The following is a 22,424-nucleotide window of genomic DNA, read 5'->3' as shown; positions in this document are numbered from 1 at the left end:
CATTTATTGACAAGATTGAAATAAACAGGGCTGAAGTGAGTCCCAACAATAGAAAAGGGCAGTCCGCTGGAAAACAGGAGGATGACCAAAGTCAGACCTGGACCAAGCTAGGCTAGAGAGCAAAGGAGATAGAGCAACACCAGTCAATGATATCAATGGAGATCAGGCAGCAGCTTGGGTAACCAGTGATTGACACTTAGAGCTGTAGTGAACCCAGTCCAATCAGCTAACCAGTTCTTGAGAACAGCAGCCAGGGCTTGATACTTTGAGCTGTAGTGAAACCAGTCCAGTCAGATAGCCAGGTCTTGAGAACGGCAGCCCGGGGGAATCAGGACACAGAACAGGAACAAACACTAAACAAGACACGACCACAAGACAAAATAACAAGCAACAAAATAAAGCATCTATGACTACATGCTATGACTAAAAAGGAAAAAACCAAAATCAAACTGCTGAGAGCAAATAATTCAAAAGAAAGAACCAAAAAGCAAATTCCAGGAATCTAACTGGAATATAAACTGGCTAAGACAAAAATCAAAATAAAGAAAAGAAGCCAAACTAGAGGCTAAAGAAAACTAGAACAAAATTAAAAAAACAGGAACTAGACTAGAGCAAAATAACAAAAGCAAAGGAATCTTGATAAACCTCAAGAGAACCAATGCAAAGCTAGACAGATAAGGAGAGCAAAAAAAACACTACTCAATACGACTAGTAGACTGACAATAAATTCTCTTTCACACAAGGAACTCACGCAACGAACCAGCAGAGACATGAGGGAAAGGAGTACAATATAAAGGAGCAGAGCACATGAGGATCAGGTGGACACAATCACGTAAACCAGGACTAGACAAGGACTAAACAAGGGGGCGTGACCATGGGAAACAGGGAGGTTGGACCAGAGGAGCATGTGGCAAACACAAACAGAGACAGAGCCATGTGCTCAGACACAAAACAAACAAAGAAACATTGAACAGGGACAAGACAGACAAGACTGTCAGGGCAGAATCCTGACAGTACCCTCCCCCCAACGGACGCCTCCAGGCGTCCACACCCGGCAAAGGGGGCACAAACTGGGAGGGCCGGCTGGGAAGGAAACCTTGAGTTCCAGGACAACCAGAAAACATAGGAGGTGGGACTGGGGAGGAAAATACTCCAGGGAAAGAGTTTGTGGCCAACCATGGAGTTGCCGGCTTAACGAACTCGTAAGGCCTTGGTGACAGGGAGGGTGGGATGGGGACCTTGTTGGTGGTCCTTCTGGAGACATGGACTTGTTTCGCTGGTGGAGTCTTGAAAATGGCCTTAGTGGTCTCGGTCTCCGGGGCCAACTCTTGACTGGTGAAAGACCTTGGGACAAACTCAGGGGCCATGACTGCTCTGATAGGGAGGGTGAACCCTTGGGGAAGAGGCTCAGAAGGCACAAAAACGGTCTCAGGTACTGACTTGGAAGCACTCCCCAGAACTTCAGGGACAGACACTGGACTTGACTCAGGTGTACTTCCCTGGGCTGCGCTGACAGGGTCAGGGACTGACTGGGGATAGCTTTCCTGGGCTACTCCGAAGAACTCTGGATACTCCTGGGCTGGAGTACACCCTGGAGGTTGTGAGGCCTGGACCGGAACTGTGGCTGAGAGTACTGGCTGCTCAGGATTGGCCTGTGTGGTAATGACAGCGAGCTGCTCAGGGATGGCCTCCATGGCCATTGCAGGAAGGGTTTCTGAAAGCATCAGATGACAAACAAGATTGGTTTCTGTGGACACAACAGGATTGGCTCGCTGTTCTGAGGTAGCCTCCATGGCCATAACAGGCAGGGTGAGATGCTCTGGAATGGCCTCCATGGCCAGGTCAAGAACAGTCTCAGTTGAAGCCGCAGTGCCCACCTTGGACGAAATAGGTCCCATAAATTCAGACGGTGCAGTCTCAGGTTCCTTTAACACAGACTTAGCTGGTGAAGTAGGCGGCTTAGGGGTTGGTTCCAGGCTGTATACCTCTGGAACCACAGAAAACAGGACCAACTGAGTAGAGTCCTCCTGGACCACAGGATTAGGGACCTCTTGAATCAGACTCTCCTGACTCTGGTCGTCCTGGACCAATGTGCTTGGGACCTCTGAAAGAAGAGCATTTGACTGCACAATGTGTGCCCTCCTTTTAGGTCTTAGAGGGCTCAAAGGTGCATGATTGGCCACTTTTGGCGTGCCTGCAACCCTCTCAAACAACTCAGGGACGACTGAAGATACCTTGACCCGAACTGGGAGGATTTGAACAGACTTAGACTCTAGGATAACTTGGGTGGACTCAACGGACTCAGGGATGACTGGTGTAAACTCGACCGGCTCTGGACTGGCAGGAGCAGACTCGACCGGCTCTGGACTGGCAGGAGCAGACTCGACCGGCTCTGGACTGGCAGGAGCAGACTCGACCGGCTCTGGACTGGCAGGAGCAGACTCGACCGGCTCTGGACTGGCAGGAGCAGACTCTGAAGACTCTGTGGTAGATGCAGCAACTCGAGCCGCCCGCTTTCTTCTGTTCCTTCGTTTCTCAGTAGGAGTCAGATGATGATCGTGGACTTGACTCAAAGGAGGAAGGAGGGCAGGGTGGTCACTGCAGACATCCTCAGGAGGGTTAAGGATCTGCCAGTCTTTACGGTGATGCACATAAAGGGAGAAGTCCCAAAAACTCAAAACATGCAATTGCTCCATCTCCCATCGTGGCAGGGGGTCATCCAGAGCGAGGTTGAAGATCTCCTTCAGGACTGCGTCATCATATTCTAGGCCCCTAGCCATGGTCCAAAAGAACTGAGCAAAGCCCCGTGGATCCATGCCCTCCTGACGAAGCAATGACACTGCCCGTTGGAGCGTCAATCTCCCTTCTGCAGTGGCAGGTGGAACAATTTTAAGACTCATTCTGCTGGGTCTGGTGATGGCTGGTTCGTTCTGTCAGGGTTCTTGGCACAGCAGATACTAGAGAGAGACCCAGATGCAGAATTATCAAGGGAGTGACATTTATTGACAAGATTGAAATAAACAGGGCTGAAGTGAGTCCCAACAATAGAAAAGGGCAGTCCGCTGGAAAACAGGAGGATGACCAAAGTCAGACCTGGACCAAGCTAGGCTAGAGAGCAAAGGAGATAGAGCAACACCAGTCAATGATATCAATGGAGATCAGGCAGCAGCTTGGGTAACCAGTGATTGACACTTAGAGCTGTAGTGAACCCAGTCCAATCAGCTAACCAGTTCTTGAGAACAGCAGCCAGGGCTTGATACTTTGAGCTGTAGTGAAACCAGTCCAGTCAGATAGCCAGGTCTTGAGAACGGCAGCCCGGGGGAATCAGGACACAGAACAGGAACAAACACTAAACAAGACACGACCACAAGACAAAATAACAAGCAACAAAATAAAGCATCTATGACTACATGCTATGACTAAAAAGGAAAAAACCAAAATCAAACTGCTGAGAGCAAATAATTCAAAAGAAAGAACCAAAAAGCAAATTCCAGGAATCTAACTGGAATATAAACTGGCTAAGACAAAAATCAAAATAAAGAAAAGAAGCCAAACTAGAGGCTAAAGAAAACTAGAACAAAATTAAAAAAACAGGAACTAGACTAGAGCAAAATAACAAAAGCAAAGGAATCTTGATAAACCTCAAGAGAACCAATGCAAAGCTAGACAGATAAGGAGAGCAAAAAAAACACTACTCAATACGACTAGTAGACTGACAATAAATTCTCTTTCACACAAGGAACTCACGCAACGAACCAGCAGAGACATGAGGGAAAGGAGTACAATATAAAGGAGCAGAGCACATGAGGATCAGGTGGACACAATCACGTAAACCAGGACTAGACAAGGACTAAACAAGGGGGCGTGACCATGGGAAACAGGGAGGTTGGACCAGAGGAGCATGTGGCAAACACAAACAGAGACAGAGCCATGTGCTCAGACACAAAACAAACAAAGAAACATTGAACAGGGACAAGACAGACAAGACTGTCAGGGCAGAATCCTGACAGATGAGTTTTTGGCTGCATTTAAAGTCACACCAGAGGTGTTCAGCTGGGATTAGGACTTGGCTTTCTGCAGACCAGTCAAGTTCTTCCACACTGACTGAATCAATCATTTCTTTTTGAACCGTGCCTTATACACAGAGGCACTGTCATGTTAGAATAGAAAAGGGTCCTGTCCAAACTGTTGCTATAAAAGTAGAAGCACACAATTCCCTAGAATATCATTATATGCTTAAACATTAAGATTTGTACTCATAGAAATTACTAAAGTAGTCAAACATGTTCATTAGAAGGGGGTGACCCAATACTTTTGGCAATATAGTGTATATAAAAAAAGCTGCTGAAAAGCACATCTTCTGTGCATTCGTGAAGTTACTTCCATCACTCACAAATGTGATGCAACTTTGTGTGATTCCACATTGGATTATTTATAATGGATTTAAGTGTTAAAGATTAATATTGTGTTTCATTCTGAAAGGAACCTCGTGTATTGTCTGTGGGCGGTTGCACCAAGGTTGCACGGAGTCATTTTTGACACCAGTAATACGTCTTTCTGGCTGTCTGTCTGCCTCTCTCTGTGTAACATTTACTTCATTGGGCTGTTAGGAAGAGCTTCCACTCCCCTTGCGAGGGCTGGATGTAATTGGGAGCGGAACACTATGTCAGTTACAGTTCAGTGTAACACTCAACCCTGCTCGGCTCATTAAAAGGCATGCGCACGCATGTGTGTGTGTGTGTGTGTGTGTGTGCGCGTCAGTCTTGTGTTTGTGTTGCTCAGCTCCTCTGTCTGCTGCAGCAAACATTCATTCTCACCTGCTCATTAAAAATACATTACCACCCAAAACGTTTCGTCATCAGCTTTTTAAATAATGCTCATTCTTCCTGAGAGCTGTCGATGTCAAACAAGGTAATGGGTTGTCCGGCACCTGGCACAGCTAGCGATTAGCTTGCCCATCAGCTTGTGAATGATCACACTGCCTAAGCGAACCCCTAACCTTGAGCGTACTCGCCGTGGGTATTCATGAGCTTCCTGCTGGTCACTGTGAGCCAAGCTAAACCTGTTGAATTAGTGCAGAAAAGACGGATACCACACAAGGAAAATATAGCCTCGGCAGATGGAAGACAATAGGCCTGAGGTTGTTGAAAGGGTAACACTTTTCAAATATGTTTCCTCTGGTTTTCTCATCTCAAATGGGAAGCTGTTTATCACTGCTCTGCATTCAATTTGATGTTGCATACAATCTCATACAGCATTGCGACTCATGCGTTATTGCCTCGGAAATACAACCTTGCACTTTAATTCACCTCCAAGTGGTAATATCAGGGGACTCATCACTGTTGAAAAAAGAAATAATATCCCTCCAAACCCCACAGCAATTACTCTGAATTACGCCAAATTATGAACCTGCAATTCAGCTCTGAGGCTGAGGATTAATGTCAGACTCCCTCCACTTCGTTGGTACATCTTAAATTGCCTTTCACTACCAACACGCGCTTTGACAGTTTGAGAAATTTACAACCTTCTGAATGGTGTAATTACTTTTCTTTGTTTCCCTCTCCCTCGCTTTCCGTTCGTTTTCAGAAAATAGTTTTTTTCCCCGTTTTCTCGTCGTCACGCAGGCTAGAGGTTCAATTGATCTCCAGTAATGATTTGCCCTTGAGTTTTTCAATATTTAAAAACCACTTTGTCCCTCAGAAAATCATAGACAGCCAGGCAGATAAATGTCACAACCTGCTGATATTTATCTTTTATAAATAGCACACTGTCCGAATGTTTGACGAGCGGGAGCAAGAACAGGGAACTCAGCTTCCTCCTTTCCATTTGCTTGACCTACAATTTCAGCTGCGCCTCCCAGAACGAGGGGCCTCTGCTTTACCTCAGACATACCGCCATTAATAACCGTTCAAAGCCACCGTCTGCAGTTCTTTGAAGGTGGTAGCCCACATATCTCCCACAGTGCCACAGACTGGTCGAAATTTTGCAGAGTGAGTCGAGTGGTGAGCTGTCCCTTCTGCCTCTGTTCATTACTCTTTGGTAATGGCTGTTCTCTGTTGGGGGTTGATGCTAAATTGGCTGTTAGAGGCCAGAAGCTTGCACTAGCGGTGGCAAAATAGGAAAAGACAGCAGGAGAGACCTTGAATCACACACCTTTTTTTATCCCACCTCCTTTTTTTGAAGAATGGATGTCTTCTCTTCGATGCACCCGTATCGGGCCCCTTTTTTCCCCTCGGTCACCCGCCCACACACATACGCGCACACCTGTCAGCCATAGACGCATCACAAAAGAGGCATTTTCAATTCTGTCTGGGTCATTGATCAGAGGACATGGTGTCCTGTCCAGATTCCACACAAAGAGACAAGAGGCCTGCATACAGTGGCAAAGGCTTGGTCTCTCCTTTACGGGAAAACACAGATTTTAGCCTCCCATCATAAAATGATAGTCTAGTGTCAAGCATCTGTTGTAGTTTAGCTCTGGCTTTTTGCTAATCAAGCAGTTCTCTTTTTTCCAGTTGAATTCAGCAGAAAGAAAGCTTTTCATGTGAATCATGCTCCCTGTTTATTGTCCTTCACAATCACTCTCACCACAAGCAATCATGCTCCTCAGATGTAAACATGCTCCTCAGAGAGCTTTGTTCAACCCAGGACAGAATGTACCTTTGCTGAGCAAGTCTACAAGTTTGTTGCATTAAAGGGATGTTTGTATGCCCTGATTTTTTTTTAAATTTCCTTAGTTTTAAGGGTTTTTTTTAATGGCAAGGTGATATTCCTTTTTTTTTTTTACATGTTTTTTTTTTTATTATTAAAAAGTTTAATTAATTAATAACCCACTTTACTCAGAAATATGAGGGGGCATTTCTATTTCTAAAGAAACATCTATCTAGCTCCTTTCTGTCGCCTGTCCTGTTGTGACATCATTAGATGTGACGTCTGTGATCCGCGCATCTGAGAGAAGCCTTGACACTTTGTGTCTGGCTGCCTTGTGTTCCAGTGATGCGAATCATCTTTGTGTAATATGTTTATCTGTGAGGAAGTTGAGAGTTTGATATGTCACTCAGCTTTTTGCATGGCCGCCCACTCCCCACTGCGGTCTGCATTAATCCCCCCGCCAATGAAAAAAAGTGAAGTTCTGCAAGGTGAAACATGACAGGCCACCACATTGTTGACAAATAACCTTTCCTTCCATTCCTGTCAAGCCCCTCCGAATGACAGCTTTAGCTTTCAACGACTGGTGCGCTTTTGAAATGTCAATTTAGCATCTTGACACATATTGACGACAGAGAGCTGACATTTTACAGGCCTTTCAGTTAGGAAAGCGAGTAATCCCCCTTATCATAATGCCAGACATGCCGCAATAAAATAAAGTAACAGCGTAACGTAATAAAAATTTAATATTAATATGTAATTTAAAGCAGATAGTTTAATTTAGCTCAAAGGGAATAATTTATGATTTTATAAGGAATTTGAACAGAATCACTGTTTTACAGCTGATCACTGAGCCGGCAGCGATTAATTGACCTAGCCATATAACCTCAACTCTGGACTGGATATTAAAATACAAAATATTGTGAAAACACTATTTAATAGCACAGTAACAAGATCGGCAGATTAAGACATTAACTTGTGAGCACAAAACACAAGATACTTCTCTTTTCAACATAAATAAGATTTTATTTATGTAAACCTAAGACATAAACTAATCTAACACATGAACACAAGCATTCACACGTTGCAGAAAGAGAGAAAGTGAGGAAAGGATGAGTTTAAGAGAATGGAAATGTGAAATCCCAAGTTTACAGCAATATGTTCAATTGCATAGACCTGAACAACCATCAATCACTTATTTAACCCTCGCTTTGAGTTTCTCAATGAGGCTAAAATTTATATTAAATACACCAATTCAATTAGAACCTGGAGGTGTTACTTGGTTGCTTTGCCTGTGTTAAGGGGTTTCCTTTGTGTCGTCGTCGTTGCAGGAAAGGGGTTCCCCGAAGTGGCTGATTGGTTGAGAGTTCAGTAGTTGTTGAAATTAAGTCTTGGGAAGCCAATGGAGTTGTGGCTGGTAGAAGTTTTGAGGCGGTCACAGACTCGAATCGGAGACTTAATATTAAAAATATTAATATAAAGATTAATATTTTTTATATTAAAATATTAATCTTTGGACCAGAGCATGCTCAAAGAGCAGCGTCAAAACACTGTGGCAAAAGAGAAGAAGAGGAGAAGGGAGAGGACCAAGAGAGCCAAGAGAGCATTTTTAAGAAGAGAGAGTTTGATGGTGTCCTGAGTTTTTAAACTCTGTTTTCAGACTGTCCCATCTGGACGTCTTGGCCTTGCTTGGGGTGTTGCTCTGTTCCTCCACCAGATCAATAAATCAACTTGTTATCTGTTCAGTCAGAGGTCTGAACTTTACAGGCTCTTGCAAAGTATACTTTTGAACATGATTTCTATAACAAGACTATGATACATTTGACAAAGAATTGATTGGAAGCGAAGGCATGTTCGAAGGCATGTTCTTTAGACAAAGGAATTTTGGTTTGGTCTGTCTTCTATGTGGGGGAGAAGTCAGTCTAAGGACGCTCATGAATTCATTTGTGGAACATGTGATGGCCATCTCTTTGACCACCTGTCTTGATTATTTGCCCCAAATTTGACGGTCTCCTTCCTGAATTGGAATTATCAATAAGTGTTCTTTTGTCTCAAGGTTGTAAGCTGTTTTGTGAAAGAGGCTTGCTGGTTAGTTTGCTTGCTTCAGACTAGTTGGAGCTAGGAATCTGATTTACGGCGTCCTGTTTCCTTGGGCCTCTCGGTGGAATTCCAGCTTCTCATGTTTCAATGTTCTGATCGCATCTTAAATTTGTCTGATTCAGTCTGATATTCTACAACAGTGAACGTCTCATTTCTTAATAAAAAAAAAAGTGATGTTCTCAGACATCCTCCAGAGGGAATGAGCGAGAACAACTTAAAACACTGACGTGACGTCTCAGTCTTCATTTCTTCAAATACCTCCATCACCAGTCCGTGAAAATGCACAACTCTGCCTGTCCAGGAGCTCCAGATCTTCAAAATCACTCCCTCTAATGACATTTGTTTGTTAATAGAATAGTTCACTAAAAATTCAGTCATAATTTGCTCACTCGTGTGTTTACGAAGCCGTAGTCAATGTGACTTATGCACTCTATTACAAGTCTACTGAAACCATACAATATTTTTATGAGAGGAACAGACCTAATTTAAGTCATGGGACAACTAATGATGTCCTGATAGTGACTTTTAATGAGTTAAACGATCTAGTTCACAAAACTGTTCTGATTGATTATTAGTGAATAATGACTTTTAACTGTGTATTTTGATCTTTTATCACATAAAGCATTGTGTGACATTAAAAGAGTTTTAATATAGTACATGAGTCACATGAGTCTTTTTAAATACTCTTAAAGTGTTTTCATTGTAATTGCACAGAAGACAATGAACTGTATTTTAAAAAATACATTTTAGTGCTGTCAGGTGATTAATTATGATTAATTGCATCCAAAATATGTTTTTGTTTACATAATATATGTGTATTGTTTATAATTATTATGTATATATAAATACAAACACATGCATGTATATCTTTAAGAAAAATGTTATGTTTATATATTAAATATATTTATATAAAATATTATAATATAAATATATAAATGTATATGCATGTAAACATTTTCAAAATATATACTGTATATTTGTGTATTTATATATACTTTAAATATACCCAGTACACACACATATTATATAAACAAAAACTTTTTGGATGCAATTAATCATTTGACAGCACTGATATATTTATAATTTGTTCTCCACAAAAGAAATAAAGTTAAATGGGTTTGGAACAACATGAGGGTGAGTTAATGATGACTGAATTTTCATGTTTGGCTGAACTAATCCTTTAAGTCAAGCGCTTGTTTTGTAATCTAGGGCAGTGGAGCTGGTGGCCAGCTACATCTACAGTGAGTTTAGCCTCGGCCCAGATGTGCTCTAGATATCAGAGATGATACCATTCTCTTTAATCACAGACTCCAGGGAACACCAACTTGTCCTTTCTGTTTCCCATCCTGCGTCGTAGCTAAAAGAACCAAACCTCTTTCTTCCCCCACACCCATTTCAGCCACACAAGGTATGTCACACAAATAAACGGTCTCATTAGCCTTATGAATGGAAGTACCAACCTCAGTCTGTCTCAAAAACTCAGTCCTACTTGGCTTTCTGCCTCTCACAGCTCTATTAGAGCCCATTTAGCCATTCACTTCTCTTCCTCCCCACAACACGCAACTCTTGTCTGACTACATTGCGCCCCCTTCACCCGACTCCGCCATTGTGAGCGGACGCAGCAAAGAGACATTGATGGACGTTGATGGACGCTCCCCACTGAGTGACTCAGGCCTACCTTTTGTAAAGCCTCTTTCAGGAGGAAAGGTTTACAAAATGAGCATTGAGAAAAGACTAGAAGGGGGGTGAATGTTCGATATGACAGGCCTCTCTGAGTGCTCCCAGCTTTCTGACAGGTGTGGGTGAAGGACATGTGAGGTAATCTAGAGTTTGACAGCGCGGATATAAGCACTGACACTCTGGGTGTCAGGGCATTAGTGTTTCCGTTTCCTTGCACTCACTGTCTCCTGGTCACACGCATCCACTGCAGGTCAGATATCTGCTGATGAACCAGCACTGAAATACAAGCTCGGGCCCGAGATGTGCTGGTACAGATAAGCGGCACTTTCATTATAACAAATTTTTTAATAGCTATCACTCAGCCCTATTAAGAGATAAATTGCACTGGCTGTAATTTCAAGTCTGCCTGTGAAATCCTAATCAAAAGGGCTCTTAAAATATTTTTGCTGCACACGAGCATGACGGGCCACGTCCCATGAGTTACAGCAGGCAGGGTCGTCTGTCAGCGATCGCATTTCGGTGCCATAAAACCTGCATCTGTCCCATCCATCGTCTAGGACTGACATGTCCAGGCCTTCTCGCCAAGGGCTGGGTTACACTTCCCTTCTGCCATCACCAGAGGCGTGGATGGGCTTTTGAGAGGGGTCAGGCCTGGAGGTCAGAGAGCGGGCTTAAGTCAGTGTTACTGGGCATGTAAAGGGTCTCTATGCAGAATCCCTGGAGAGCAACAGACACGATGGGGCTAATAGGGCCTGCTGCGTGACAAATGTCCATCTATACTCTGGAATGGCACCTGTGTTGCAAACATATGGCAGTGAAATTGAGACGTATTGGAGAGCTGTCTCAGAGAACAGCCATAAAGTTGTCTCCCCACAGTTTTTTTATGTTTGAGCGTGTGTGTGTGTTTGTGTGTGTGTGTGTGTGTGTGTGTGTGTGTGAAAGCGTGCTGTAAAACTAAATACATTATGTACCTTTCTCCCCTGATATTAAATGGAGATAAGGTGAGCAATTGCTGAAAATGCTGAGTGTGTCAGATCAGCACACTTGATCGTCTGCTCCCACACTTCATTTACTCTCTCTTTATTTCATTCAACTTCTGCTAGCCAGGCGAGAAACAGCCATAGACTATAAAATAAAATTTGATATCTGCTGTTGTATCGTGTGGCTTCAGGTCTTAACTCTGATTTCTGAGATTAAAAAGAAACTGTGAAAACTTTTATTTTACTTTATAAATTCTTGTTCTGTACTGCAAAACCCAATTTTCTTAATCAGTCTTGCTTACCAGTAAATATATATAAACATTCCTAAAACAAGATCAATTTCCTGGAATTTATTTTTCTTATCCCATTGTCAGTTTATTTTCTTGCTGTAAGCTTACACTAAATTTTGTTAGATTTATGCTTGAAAACAATTTGTCAGTGTCGCCTGATAATATTCTCATTATAATCAATGCTATAAAAACTCTTGTTACTTGTTATTGTGGTACTTTATTCAAACAGTAAATAATTACGATATCATTGTAAAAGATAAAAAACATAATTGTGTTATGTGTCTTTTACATCAACTCTCAATGACAGGACATGTCACACATATTCTCTGAAAACAGTTCTTAATATTTTATGCAATTCTTAAGTGTTTTGTTGTTTGTTTTCTGGAAAACAAGACACAACAATTTTTTATTGTATTTTTACCAGTACTGCTTAACCAGTACAGCATTCCAGCCATGTTCAATATATAAGTATGAAATGAACCTATTGTACACCTATAGCTACTGTTTTGATCAATAATAGTAATTTTTCCTTTTTGGCATTGAGAAGCTTTAAGCCACAGTATGAGTTATCTGGGCTAAAATTCTTTCACCTCTCTTTGAAACTGTATCTTCCCCAGGCCTAATGACACAGGAAGCATATAGAGTTGTGTTTACTTTTGGGGCCAAAAGCGAATTGAGTCCAGAAGAGCACCTTTCCCACAACGATTGTGTGTCTGACAGTTTGATTATCATGGGATTGAGTGGTACCATGCGCCATCGGTTGCAGAGGAGGCTGGAAATTGAATTTTAACAGGCTCAACAGTCCCTCTTTCCTCTCCCTCCATTGTTTTTGATTTTGTTGTTGTGTTCTTTGAAGCCGGCAGCTGCAAAGTAGATAGGACCCAATGGAACGTGTACACCTAGACTATGGAAATGTACGCAAGCACTCCCCTGGGGACGTTATGAGAATCCAATCTGAAAGCTGTCTGTGCACTTTCACTGCCTCTGGGTTTCAGGTACTTGTTTTGTTTTGGTCAAAGAATAGAGCAATCCTTTTTCTGGGTTACAGCCCATCCTGAGGTTTTGTGTTTGTGTGGATGACTTTTAGGGGAGATACAGAACATGTGTACAGACCTCAGACAAAAGCTAGAAGCTAGATGTGTTGTGATTCCCAACAGATTTGCACTCATGTACCTGTATGTTGCCTTAAGCAATCCACACCACACCTGTCTACTTCTTTCAGCTTCTCAGCAAACCTTTCTAACTCTCCTGCATTCTCTCAGCACATCACATTTTTACTTGAAGAGAGCACACTGTATCCCAGAATACTGCGGGGGTGGTCAGAACATCCTCTTTGATTCATGATCAGCCACACACACCTGAACCGCCGGGCTAGAATCACATCATCATTAGGGATGGGCCGTTTTACAAAAATCATATACATATATATATATATATATATATATATATATATATATATATATATATATATCACGCTAACGGTATCACAATAGTCTTATTTTTGGAGGAATTTCAACCTTGTGAATCTGACTAAGTATGTCTGAAGCCATCAGAAAATGTATGCATACTTGCACACCTGTGACTGAACGCACATCTGTTGAATTCTATAATAATGTGACAAGTTCCGATGTTGCTTGGCAACCTTGAACAATCTACAGCGAGGGTTTTCAAACTTTTGTAAATTTTGCTGTATAGTTTACATATTACTTTTTTTACTCTGTGAGAAAAATAGTAAGAATATCTTCAAACTGGTAATATATTTTTTTATCATTTTGACAAAGCAATAAAGCCAAAATAAATTCTGAAAATATTATTTGGAAAATTTAGTTGACAGTGTCTCTTTTTACCCACTACTAATGTAAGATTTATTGTCCTTTATTAAAGGGTTTTTTTTTTTTGTCACACACATAAACACTAGCAACTTTAGGTTTTCAGACAGAAAAAAAGTGAAGGCGCAAACAAACAGTAAGGCTAGAGCCCTTGTCATAAGTTATTCTTATAACCTACTGTACTATAATCTGCTCAAATGCATGTCTTCAAGCCTGTAGATGTTTCAAAGAGACAAACAGGAGATGAAAGTGAATGAAACGGACACATACAAGAAGCCCTAGAAAAGGTCAAAGATGCCACAAAATGGCCCTGTCACACCAGAAGAGAGTCCGAATCTGCCAGAAGCTTCTCAACCGCCCTGCACACTCACTTACTCGCTGTTTGTCATTCTGCTTAGCTCTTACAGCAACCTTGCTGTATCAAACTGCCATCAAAGACAGCCATATGAGTAACACAGCAGAGCGCAGTAAGTTGAGCAATGGTTTTGTCTTTCTGGAAAGGCTGCTTCGCATACGTATCATTGTGTTCCATCTTATCTGTGTTCAAGGAAAAAGGATTTTTTGGCCTCAAGTTACAGCACGTAATCTCTTGCACTCTCCTTCAATTTCTCATTCTAGATTTGACTCACCAGAGGTTTAAAGAAGGACATGATCCCTTGCAATTTGGCAAATGCCACTTAAGATCCCTGATTCAGAATATGCGTAGCTAGTTGTAGGCTAATGCTAAGTACAAAGCTTAATCGGTCCTTAAAACCTCCCCTTTTTCTCACCTCTGCGCTACAACCAGAAAGGTTTGTGTGTTAAGGATTTTGCAAAGGTGCTGATAAGGCTCTGATTATGTGCCTCTGGCAATGAGACCCGGTAAGTCTGATGCACTGTGTGACGTTTTTAGGAGAGAGAAGGAAAGAAGACAATGACAGAAAGATGCTAAGAAAAAGGGGAAATAAGGAGTAAGCATACACTTACTAGCTTCGTCTACTCCGCTTCCCGTACAGTTAAACTAGTACATATAAATGATCAGAACTAGGCTTTAAGATTGAAGAAGGAGGTTTTCTTGGGACTTCGACCTGGTGAAATTAAGTCATTTAAATAAGAAATCTGCATTCGCGAGAATTCCGCATTTAGTTTTTGGACATGTTCAAGTTGGTCATACAGAAAGCTGCTTGGCTTGACTTCTATCTGAACTGTGCTTCTTACATCGCTACATTATTGACAATAGACAATTAACTTTCTTACCTATGAAATTTCACTGAAATATCTATGATGTGACTGGCAATGAATCTCCACTACCTAAATGCTGCTGCTTCATACATTCTTGTTAACATGGTGCAAACCCAAACAAAGCGAAGAGTGGATTTACTGCAATTATGACAGATAAGTGCCACCAGGGTCCCCGGGATGTGTGAAAGCGGATGTCTAATTGTTTCAATAATATGCTTATATGTGTACGGGTGCGTGCATATGTGTCGTTGTCATCATATACTCTGTTCGACAGCTGGTGGGGGTGGGTACTAAATAGTTAAAGTCATCATCACCCTACTGTAATATGTCCCAGATGTTCTTTGGCAAAAGCACATTCATCCAGACACATTTGCATAACTGCCACGATTAATTACCAAGGACAACTGCTTACATCTGCACAGCGTTACTCACCATTGGTTAACCCAGTTCCGTTTGATTCTTTCCACAGAGCAACCGTCCAATCAGCACAAGCAGGGTCAGTCCACGCTGCCACCGGTGCCGCCCCCGCACAAGCAGCAGCCGTCGGTGACGGCGCTGAACCACAACACTCTGAGCAGCCGCAGGAACGTGAGCCCGGCCCCTCCGGCCGCCCTCCCCGCCGAACTGCAAACCACACCCGAGTCAGTGCCGCTGCAGGACAGCTGGGTCCTGGGCAGCAATGTGCCGCTGGAGAGTAGGTCAGTTACGCAATCGCACACACCAGCACAGTTACATCCCAAAGTGTGGCCTGTGTTATGGAAAGGTCCTTTATTTGACATTCCTCACACAGCAGGACACGTGACCTTTATATCTCTCTCAAAGCACTGCAGGGCTTTTTTATATATTATGCAGCCTGTATCCAGTTAAATTAGTATACATACTATCAAGCCTCAACTTAAAATTTACATTCCTCATTCATAGAGGAAGTTTTGACCAGCATCAGTCAAAATGAGGTTTCTGTTTATCATCAGTCTCACAAAATGGTTTATAATATGGCAGCATCAAAAAGTGCTTATGCTGACTCTGCTAACATCCCAGAGTGTGAGTGACTGAGGCCTTGCCAAGCTTAGGGGAAGATACGGCTTGGTTGTTTTCCTCCCATAAATCAGTGAGGCTGTAAGCTCGGAGGATACTGTGAGGGGTCTTTAAACACTAGCAGAAGGGAACGCTTTGTTTCAGGGGTTTGCACGTTAGTGCCGTAATGGCCTCTCTCTGTTTTTTATCTACTCTTTCTAGTGACACTGTATATATAATGACTAAGCCTCTCCCATTAAGCAATGTTACCACCTCGCACTCCTTTCATTCATCCTTGCGTGATGTAAGCACCGAAACAGACAGAGTGGGGGTGAGTGCAGAGAGAGAAATGAGGGTCGTTCGAGAAACTTTTGGTAAGCGATGCTGTCATTGTGCTAAATGTCTTACTGCCATTCTTTAAAAATACTTGATGAAAGGCAGTCAAGAGAAAAAGAGACAGCCTCACATCCCCTCCACAGCCTGAGAGCCATAGACTTTAATCTGGATAGACAGAATATTAAATTTGATGTAAATGAGAGTGAGGCTTTGAGGGATATATTTACAATCCGTTCAGTGGCTAATGGTACCTCAGTATCAAGCCAACAAAATCAGAAAATTGTCTTTCTGAAAAGGCTCTAGGGAAAATGGCTCCAAGTTCATACTGAAATAAATGTAAATTTAACAGTAAATAAAAAGTAAATGTAACCCTACATTTCTACAGTTTTTTACTGCAGTACAGAGAGTTTAGCTTCACGCATGAATGGTCAAATTCAATTCTCAATGAAAATGTGCATTTTGAAAAAGTATTCTTATAAATCCAGTTTGTTTGCCTTATAATAAAATAAACAAGCAACATTATTGGATTTATGCATTAGACCTCCTGTTGCTGGAAATATCACTCAAATAATGGAATTCATTTTAATCTTGCAACAATATCGACAAGTACTGTATTTTTATATTTATTATGTTTGTTTATTTCTAATTATTATAATATTGCATAATTACTTGGAAAAGGTGTTTTATGTTTATTTATATTTGATCATTTATATTAAATGGCCTTTATTTATTTGTTTAATTAATAATGTTAATAAGTTGTGCTGTGGTATTGAAATTAATATTGAGAATTGTGATATTTCACATAAACTACTAAAATATTGGTATTGTGACAACCCTACAGTGGACAAAAATACATTTTAAAAAATAGACATTAATCAAACTGTACATCACCCTCACAGCCTTGTATTCACTTACATTAAATTAAATATGACACAAACCCTGACTAAGGTCTACAGGCCTGCGAGTACTGATGAGTGGCTTGCTTTTGAGTTTATATTTTATGAGCGCCAGTGCAAACACAGTGTTGAGAGATCCAGAAATAACACACCTGCTTCAGCACCGCCGCCCTCGAGTTTCACTTCATGGCCCTTCACATGGACACAGTGGTCCCAAAACAGGAATATCCAACAGCTACACTTCCTTTATGGTCTTTCCCTCTGGTTCTCTGTTTTCCTCACCACTCACTTTTTTTACTATGTGGCCATCTTGCTCTTTTACTTTTTGTCGTGTTAACTGCAGCAGGATTTTTGCTCTTTAGTCCATTGTTGTTCACCTGCATTGTTTTGCTTTCTTTCTCTTTTCCAATGTACGCTCTGCTGTTTGTTTTTGTTCGTCTCTTCTCTCTCTGTCTCAGTGGGCACACCATATCCCAGAAATGAACTTGGCGGTCCTCCACTCATATTGACAAAGCGTTATGTACATTTTTGTAGATATTAGCAAGAGAGCTCAAATTTATCTTTATATCCTGAGGAAGACCACACTGGACCACACACATTCAATAGGCTCTCTGACACTCACAGATGCTTGTAAATCCGTACTATAGTGGCGCATCCTTTCAGATAAACACTCTTAAAACACACACTCGTTCAGTTATGCTAGAAAGCACACATTGTTGCGTGTCTGCGTAGCAGGTTTGGTTCAATAGGTGCCGTGTTCCAAGTTAGACATGGAGTTTACTTAACAACTGTTTACATGATACAGACTGACTTTGAGAGTTAAAATAAACAAAACATCCAGCTCCCTGACAGGCAAAACAGTAAAGTTTAGATGAAAATAATGAAAAACATCAGCACTAGTAAATGGATGAAAACGTGCTGGCAGAGTGAAAATACAACTGAACAAGTCCATTGATTAGTTTGAGGCTGGAGATGCTGGCTGAAGAAATAAAAACAAAAAAATTCAGTAGACTGCATTAAGGCCATTGCACACTGAGTCCGAATTTTCGTCCAAAATTTTTGCACGTTGAAAAATAAATACGACCTCACGTTTTGTCAATCATGTTTGCACACTGCCTCCGAAATTTTCGTCCGTCAAAAAAAAATTCGGATCGGGTTCGATTTTTTGCGTTTTTCGCATCCGTATAAAGCATTTTGAGATGCTTTGAGAAGGTGTTTTGACCATTCAGAGCCACCGTACAAGCGAAAGCCAAAATCCAAAATAGTGCACAAATTAATACACTTCGTCTTGCAGCACAGAGCACTTTGACAAACAAATTGCGGAATACAAAGATACAGAATATAAAGAACTGATGTTTTTTTTATGCCTAGCGCGCACCTTACCGATGTTTGGTGTGTGTGTGTGTCTGTTGGTGTATCCATACCTCAGACAGTCTCTGTTCAGGATAAATTGGTTCACGGAAATTGGTGGTCTTCTTTTTAATATGTGGATTCAGTATCGCTAGCAAAGTATCAAACTGAGGCACTGACATCCTGAAATAAACTTTGAATCTCTCGGGATAATCCCGCAGCTCTTTGATAAGGAGGTGGAACTCTCCTTCCTCTCTGCGCAATCTAAGGATTGGATGGACCCGATATTTCCTTTTTCTTTTTCTTTTTTTAAAAAGAGAGAGGACAACAAAATCATCCTCACTGCTTGAAGACATTTTGTATAGTTTTGCGAATTTTTTCGCAACGGATTAATTAAAACACATCGGACTCAGTGTGCAAGGTCTCTGTGCGTGACGAATTTTTAAGATTGTGAATGCGAAAAAACGCATGCGAAAATTTCGGAGTCAGTGTGCAGAGACCTTTAGCCTTTAGAGAAAATTTCACAATCCAGTCCTTAAACGCGTCCTGCTAATTTACTTGCACTGGAATAAGTTATCATTTGACATTATTTAGTGGCTGTTTTACATAAATTTCATTAGAGGAACAATTCAGAATTTGTTTAATAGACAGGCTGTTAGGTATAGTAAATTGCTCCAGTGACACACTTCCAATATGCTTCAATGAAGACTGCGTTCCTGTGTTTACAAGCATGAACGATTGGTTCCCAAGGCTCAGGTGGCATTGTTTCAGCAATTACTGACTGTAACTTTAAGCCATTATTGACATTGTCATGAACCTTGTGGTGAAATACAGATCACGTCTGAGCATATGCTTCAACATTCTTGTAATTTGCAAACAGTTTGTGCTAAACAGGCAATTGAGTCTAAACGATCATGACTCCTGCTTTCGTACAGTCAATTACCTCACTCTACTGTCTTTACTCTCATCATTATTTGATGGTACTGTTAAAGTGGGGAATAGAGAAACATGAGAAGCCTCTTGAGACACCTGCAGGTCCTTAACTGATTAAAATAACTCAAGATCTCCACATTCAGAGTCTGAGAATTTCAAATGTAAAAACACATCAGGCAACTGGCGAACCTGCTTCTGGACCAAAGTATGTAAGTTGAGTGAAGAGACAGCAACTTCATCTTCCATGACATTGTTTTAATGTTATATGTATCTTTAATCTCACTACTGGTAGTGTGTTAGCACTGTTTAATGCGTGGTGAATTCTTGCTTCTTAGGCTGTTAACATACATGTTTGCTCAAGATAGAGTGGTGATATATTTATCTTGAAATGAGAGAGAACACTAAAGCTCTTGACATTCTGAAACCTCGCTTTTTGCTCTTGGCAAAATAACGCATCTTGCAACATACTCTGTTCTGGACATTATTTTATTTTTGCACATATCAAAAAGTTCCTACTTTCAAGCTACTCTCTATGTGGAGATACCCAGCAAAGTGCACATCAGCCGCACACAGGAGTCCCTCGTGTGAATCTCAAAGCACTTTTGACTCATAGGTCAGCTCCCATGTCACGCCTCAGAGGTTAGAAAGCTAAAGATAGACCTCACGACTTTCACCATCACATGAGAGAAGGAGGTGCTCATTGCGCTTGATTGTAAAAGCTCATTTACTGTGGATATATGCCTGTTATGAGGAGGAAAAGTAATTAAAGTCTTAAATAAATCTTCTGTAAACTTTCCTTGGGCAAAAGACAGTAAACAGAGAAAGTGCCCAATGAACATTTTACCTTATTTGTTGTCTTTGTCTTTGGTAAGTGGTTTTAAAGAGCAGTGATTTATTGCTTCAAAACAAAACCAGACATCAAATTGTCATTAAAGTAAAGCATCATCTATCAATATAACATCAATAGGAGTTACTGTAATAAAAAAAAAAAAAAGTGTGAAAGCCTGATGACTCATAGCAGATTGTGTTCAGAGAACAATCACACACCATCCTGCCAAGCCAACCAGTTGTCAAGAGCCTTTAGATGTTTGGTTATTTTATCTATGATCTCCAACACCAGTTTAGGAGCAGGGAACAGTCAGAGTCAGTCCACACAGATAAAACAAACAGCAACTGTGAGATGCCTCTCAGTACCGGCTTAAGTGCTTAGGATCATTCAGTACTGACACTTTGTCCTTTGTCACTTTTATAACTTGCAAATATTCACTGAAGAACGCACTGCAGGCAGCATTGGAAAAATGGGCTCCTTGAGAATAACAATAGCCCCTATTTGCATTTTCCTTCACATAGAGGTTATGATGTTTTTTTGTTTTTGTTTTTTTGTTCTTTCTCTTTCTGCCTCCATACTGTGATGTGAAGAGGAAATCTAAATTTTAACATCATTTAGGCCTGTTTCTATAATTCGTAATGATAGAGATTGTTTATCACTGTCGATATAAGTACTGTAGCTTGACTACATACAGACATACGTGTGAAGCACAGGGCTGTTGGTTAGCATGACATAAAAGAAATGTGTATTCATTCTGAAGGTCATTGGTCTTTTGTCAGAAGAGTAGATATTTTGTTTCCACCAGTTCATCTAAATATTTCACTACATCCAATAGCAATTCTACGTCGGAAAATTTCTGAAATTTTATTCTCTTTTAAGTAGACTATCTTAGATTACGCCGCCATATATACGTATTGTCAAGTTATTTTCCAGTTCTTTTTTGCATTCCCTCTTCCTAAATCTTCTGTGAAGGCATTTGTCAGAGGATGACAAACATGAAAAGAGATACATGGATTAGCATAGCAATTTCCAGCCTGATGTCACGCCTGCTGTAATCAATTAACAATGGTTATCCCGTCCCTCATGCTCCGAAATCCCTGTTCCCTGTCTTCTGTGTCAAAGGAAAGTTATCCTGTCTTACCCAAACACCAGATGCCCCAGTCAGTCCACAGATACTACAGCTGGAGATTTTATCGCTGGTTTTTATCTCGCATCTTCTATTATCTCTCGTTTAAGTGGGCGATGAATGTACTTTGTATTAACGTTTTACTAAGAGTCTAATCTCGGCATTCAAAGTAATTCAAAACTATTTTGAACCCCGCACCACAATTGTTCTTATTTCTATGATCCTTTTAACTGTGATGTAACCCAATGTTATTTGACTATAAATGCCATATGAACTGAGGATAGAGTGAATTGAAAGTGTCAGCAATCGTCATAAAATGTAATTAACATTTGTAATTTTCCTCACAATGTGACTTAAATTAGACAGTTGGACTTAAATTGACTTTCCAGTTTTAAATTTCCCAGAGTTTGTCTTTGTCTCTTTTTCTATTCATTTTTCTTGAAAGGTAGGGCAAAAATGAATTTGAAACTACATATAAATCATTTTAAAGGCTGTTGTGTGGTTTGTATAAAAGCAGGCCAGTCAGTGTAATTCAAGCCCGATGAGCATATGGTCAAGTCGGGTTATTGAGTTACATATCTGCAAGTCACTTGTTGTAAAAACTTGAAGTAAAGGATTGAACTCCTGCTATGAGGTCAGAAGGGTGAGTTGGGTAGAGCGTAGGCCATGGTGGTGTTATGCAGGAAAACCAAGAGGTCTTGTGCAAAGTCATACTGAATTACTCTTGGAATCTGTGCTTCAGTTTTCAACCCACAAGAAAATTTGCGGAGAGGAATGAGAAACTCCACATTGCCCAATGGATTTAGATCAGTGGTTCTCAAGTGGTTTTACTTTTTGGTCTTCGATTTGCACAATGCTAAAATTGTTTAGCATTTTTAAATAAGCAAGAATGAAGTGAAATGAGGTGAAACATTGATAAATATATTTTAATTATTGTTCATTTATAAATGTCTCAGCAGCCAATAACTCACTGCATAAACACATTGTGGTCAGCACAAACCAAGTGAACCAGTATTTAATGTAGTCTGGATAATATTTTCCTTTACCTTATAGTTTTTCATGGTTTCTGAGGCTGAAGGCTTGTCACACAAGCTGTCCATATCGGTAGCTTAACTAGCTTCCAACAGGAGCCAGATGAGTTTTCATCAAAATGCAGTAGAATATGTTTGCACACACTTTGCCTTTGATGTCA

General features: G+C 40.9%; 1 protein-coding gene across 1 annotated transcript in view; it reads left to right on the top strand.

The window, feature by feature from the left end:
- LOC306872067 (teneurin-3-like) overlaps positions 1–22,424 on the top strand; it is a 181,067-nt gene that overhangs the window by 46,553 nt on the left and 112,090 nt on the right. Inside the window, exon 3 of the mRNA XM_079420417.1 lies at positions 15,218–15,446. Coding sequence (XP_079276543.1) covers positions 15,218–15,446 — 229 coding nt within the window. The remainder of the gene's footprint in view (positions 1–15,217; positions 15,447–22,424) is intronic.

The sequence above is a fragment of the Barbus barbus genome (assembly GCF_936440315.1).
Source record: "Barbus barbus genome assembly, chromosome: 7".
In the NCBI taxonomy this organism is placed as follows: domain Eukaryota; kingdom Metazoa; phylum Chordata; class Actinopteri; order Cypriniformes; family Cyprinidae; genus Barbus; species Barbus barbus.
Note: the sequence above shows the minus strand (reverse complement) of the source record. Positions and strands in the feature narration are given on the sequence as shown.